At 42.2% G+C, this 3,739-nt stretch overlaps 1 protein-coding gene across 1 annotated transcript; it reads right to left on the reverse strand.

The window, feature by feature from the left end:
* Positions 1–418: 418 nt before the first annotated feature.
* Positions 419–1,366, reverse strand: LOC128833861 (olfactory receptor 52E4-like). Its single transcript, XM_054022081.1, has one exon. It carries the CDS (start codon positions 1,364–1,366, stop codon positions 419–421), a length of 948 nt encoding a protein of 315 aa, XP_053878056.1.
* Positions 1,367–3,739: the final 2,373 nt, after the last annotated feature.

Consider the following 3,739-nt stretch of genomic DNA (forward strand, 5'->3'; position numbering starts at 1 on the left):
TGGTCTGACCCAGTATGGCCGTTCTTATGTTCTTATGACTTGCTACAAGAAATGAGAACATATTGGTTTTAGAGATGGCTGGGTCACAGATGACAAGCAGAGGGGAAGAGAGGATCAAGAGATGGGGAAGGGCCTTGGGGAGAAGACACACAGCAGGGTCGAGGGTTGACAGAAGAGATGGGGCAAGATTGCAATTTCAGGGATCCAGCTACCAGCAATTAGAAAGGTGACAACACAGTGTAGTGTACACAGACTGAATCCCCAGTTCATCACATTGACACAGCCCAGTAAGGACAGGGAAGGGTTTAATGTCTCTCTGTCTGTCCAGTAAGTGATTGAGGGAAGATGCACCAGCACCATGGACCAGCCAGCTCTGCACAGAGCTCAATCTGAGAGCCAGAGCACAAGAAGAAAACATTTAAATCTCTTTATGAGTAAAGAGCTGGAGCAGCCTGCCCCGGATTTGTTTGGTCCTCACCCCGTAAATGATGGGGTGCAGCACAGGGGGCACCATGTGGTACACACCGCTAATGAGAACGAGGAAGTGCAGTGGTACATTGTGGCCAAATCGGAACATGAGAGAGGAGAATACATCTGGGATGTACAAAGCTGATATGGCACAAAGATGAGAGATACAGGTCCCAAAAGTTTTGAGCCGGGCATCCTTTGTGGGGAGGCGGAAGATGGCCCTGAGGATCTGAGTATAGGACACGACGATAAAAAACCCATCCATTCCGATCACAAAGAGAAGATCAAACATGCCATAATAACTACTGATGCGGATGTCAGTGCAGGCGAGCTTCACCACAGCTATATGCTGACAATAAAAGTGGGGGATGATGTTGGTTCTGCAATATGGCCACAGCCTGACCAGGAAGGGATAGGGTAATGCGAGTATGCCACTGCGCAGCACCACGGCCAGGCCTATCTTGGCCACAACAGAGTTTTTCAGGATCGTGGAATGTCTCAGAGGATTGCAGATGGCCACATAGCGATCAAAAGCCATGGCGACGAGGATTCCAGATTCCATCCCTGAGAGGGAGTGAACGAAATACATCTGGGTGAGGCAGGCACTGAAACTGATCTCCCTGGAATTGAACCAGAAGATGCTCAGCATTTTGGGAAGGGTGGATGTGGACATGACCAGGTCAGTGATGGCCAGCATGCAGAGGAAATAGAACATGGGGCCATGGAGGCTTGGATCCCTTTTTATGATGAACAGGATGGTGAAGTTCCCCAACACGGCTATGGCGTACATAGCACAGAAGGGAATGGAGATCCAGATATGGGCTGCCTCCAGACCAGGAATGCCAAGTAGGATAAACGTGGAGGGGTTGGTGAAGTCAGTTCTGTTCGAATCTGACATGGTGTAGGGGAGAAAGTGTCCAACTCTGAGGCAGAACGGTGTCTCCTGCATTTACCGTATGATCCCCTGACTTTCTGTGTGTTCCCAGGATCTCGGGTGATGGTCGCAGCTGAAATGCCTGCATGGAGAGACAACGTTAATATGATACACTGCATGCAGTAGTGGAGGCTGTTCTCATGGTAGAAGCAGATTGATCACTCTTCGCTCACTGAAAAATTAAATTTTCATTATTCAGAGAAAATAACTATGAATAATTACCCTACTAATTCCAATTCCATATTTTGGTTGTGCTCCCTGAATTAATAATTCCTACACTTTGTGATGTGGGATCCTTAAGAGTCACCAGCAGGAAACACAAGTGTGGATACTGAGTAGCAGCCGTGTTAGTCTGTATCCTCAGAAAGAACAGGAGTACATGTGGCACCTTAGAGACTAAAAAATTGGTTATCCATCATTGTTCCTTAAGGAAATAAGAGCCAGGATAGGGATTCCATACTGAAGGCAGTTCCCCATTCATCCAGTTGCTCGAAATCAGAGAGGAGGAAAAAAAAAACAAAATTTTTCAAAGATATGTGCTTAGAGCAACATCCCAACTAGAACATATGTCAGGGAAACAACACCGGCACCATTGATAGCAGCTCAAGAGAAACCCCTGCTCATTCCCAGCAGTGGACAAAACAAAACAATGTTCAGATTTGGGATGGAGCATAACATGTTCGGGATATGTGGTTAGTTTTGGTCACCCAGTCTCTATTGAGGCTACAAAAGTCCGGGACTTTTTATTTTTACAAGAGAGAAATATGAGAACATATGATATAGGAGAGGAAAATAAAAAAGAAACTGATTTACATTCAAATGGACAGATCCCAACCAGTACTATTGATAGATACTAGGTGCTCCAAGAGGACTAATTCCCCAAAGCTGAGGAAAATTATCAGCAAAATTGATTGGGAGGAAAAACTTAGACAAAAAATATGAATGAATATTGGTAATTCTTTGATAACAGTTTAATAGATAGTGGAAAACTAATGATTCCACATTCAACAAAGTGAACAACTTTGCGTAAATCCCAGATCAGTGGCAAAGTGAAGACAGCAATTTGGGGGAGGGAAGCAATATGTAACAAATAGGAAAAAGGGAAAACAGCTAGCCAAGAATAGAAATCAGAAGTTAAGAAAATTGATAAAGAATGTTAAGACATCTTTGAAAACTCCATGTTTGGCAGGGCTATGGATCACAAAAAGGAGGTTATTAATTATATTAAGAACAAATAAAATCCTAATGAAGATTTATGTCAATTACCTTGTTAAATATAAAGTATTAAAAAATAAAGGGAGAGGGTTTTTTTATAAAAGAATTGATGAGGTTAAGAAACATTGGAAAAGCTGATATGGGATTAGTTCAAGAAAAAGTCTAGAAATGTAAGTAATGCCAGTCACCAACAGGGTTTAAGTTAAACAGATCTTGTCATCCTTTTATGAGAGTACACATTGGTTGATCAAGGGTATACATTTGGTGGATCAAGGGAACCACGCTGATGCAATGAACCTTGATGTCTCAGAGGCATTTGATTTCGTAGTGGAAAATACTGAGTTGGTGAGTTGGAGCAGGGGAAGGATTTTACCTCTGCACATGGGATTGGTGAAACAAACTGCATCCAGTTCTGCGGTCCACATTTGAAAAAAGATGTTGAAAACTTGGAGACGGTGCAGAAAAGAGCCACAAAAATGATTGGAGGATAGAGAAAAAGCTGGATCGTTAGACTTGAAGGTGTATATCTCTTTAACTTATCAAAAAGATGATCAAGCAGAGACTTTAATTTGGAGAAAATCATGGGTAATAACAAGCTCTGTAATCTACCAGAGAAAGGCTGAGCAAGATCAAGGGGCTGGAAGCTGAAGCCTAGAAATTAGGGCCAAATATTTAGCAATGAGGGTGATTAACCATTGTTTGTTTCAGTTTTCACCAAGATGGTTGGTGATGTTTGGACACCTAAAATAATGAATGCCAGTGAAAATGGGGTAGGTTCAGAAGCTAAAATAGGGAAAGAACAAGTTAAAAGTTACTTGGACAAGTTAGATGTCTTCAAGTCACCAGGGCCTGACAAAATATATCCTAGAATACTCTGAGAGGACTAACTGAGGAGATATCTGAACCATTAGTTATTATCTTTCAAAAGTCATGGAAGATGGGGGAGATTCCAGAAGACTGGTGCCTATCTATAAAAAGGGAAATAAGTGCATCCCAGGCTATTACAGACTAGTCAGCTTAACTTCTGTACTGGGTAAGAGAATGGAGCAAATAATTATGGAATCAATTTGTAAACATCTAGAAGATAATAAATTGATAAGTGATAATCAGCATGGATTTGTC

The sequence above is a fragment of the Malaclemys terrapin genome, chromosome 1 (genome assembly GCF_027887155.1).
Source record: "Malaclemys terrapin pileata isolate rMalTer1 chromosome 1, rMalTer1.hap1, whole genome shotgun sequence".
NCBI classification, from domain to species: Eukaryota; Metazoa; Chordata; order Testudines; family Emydidae; genus Malaclemys; species Malaclemys terrapin.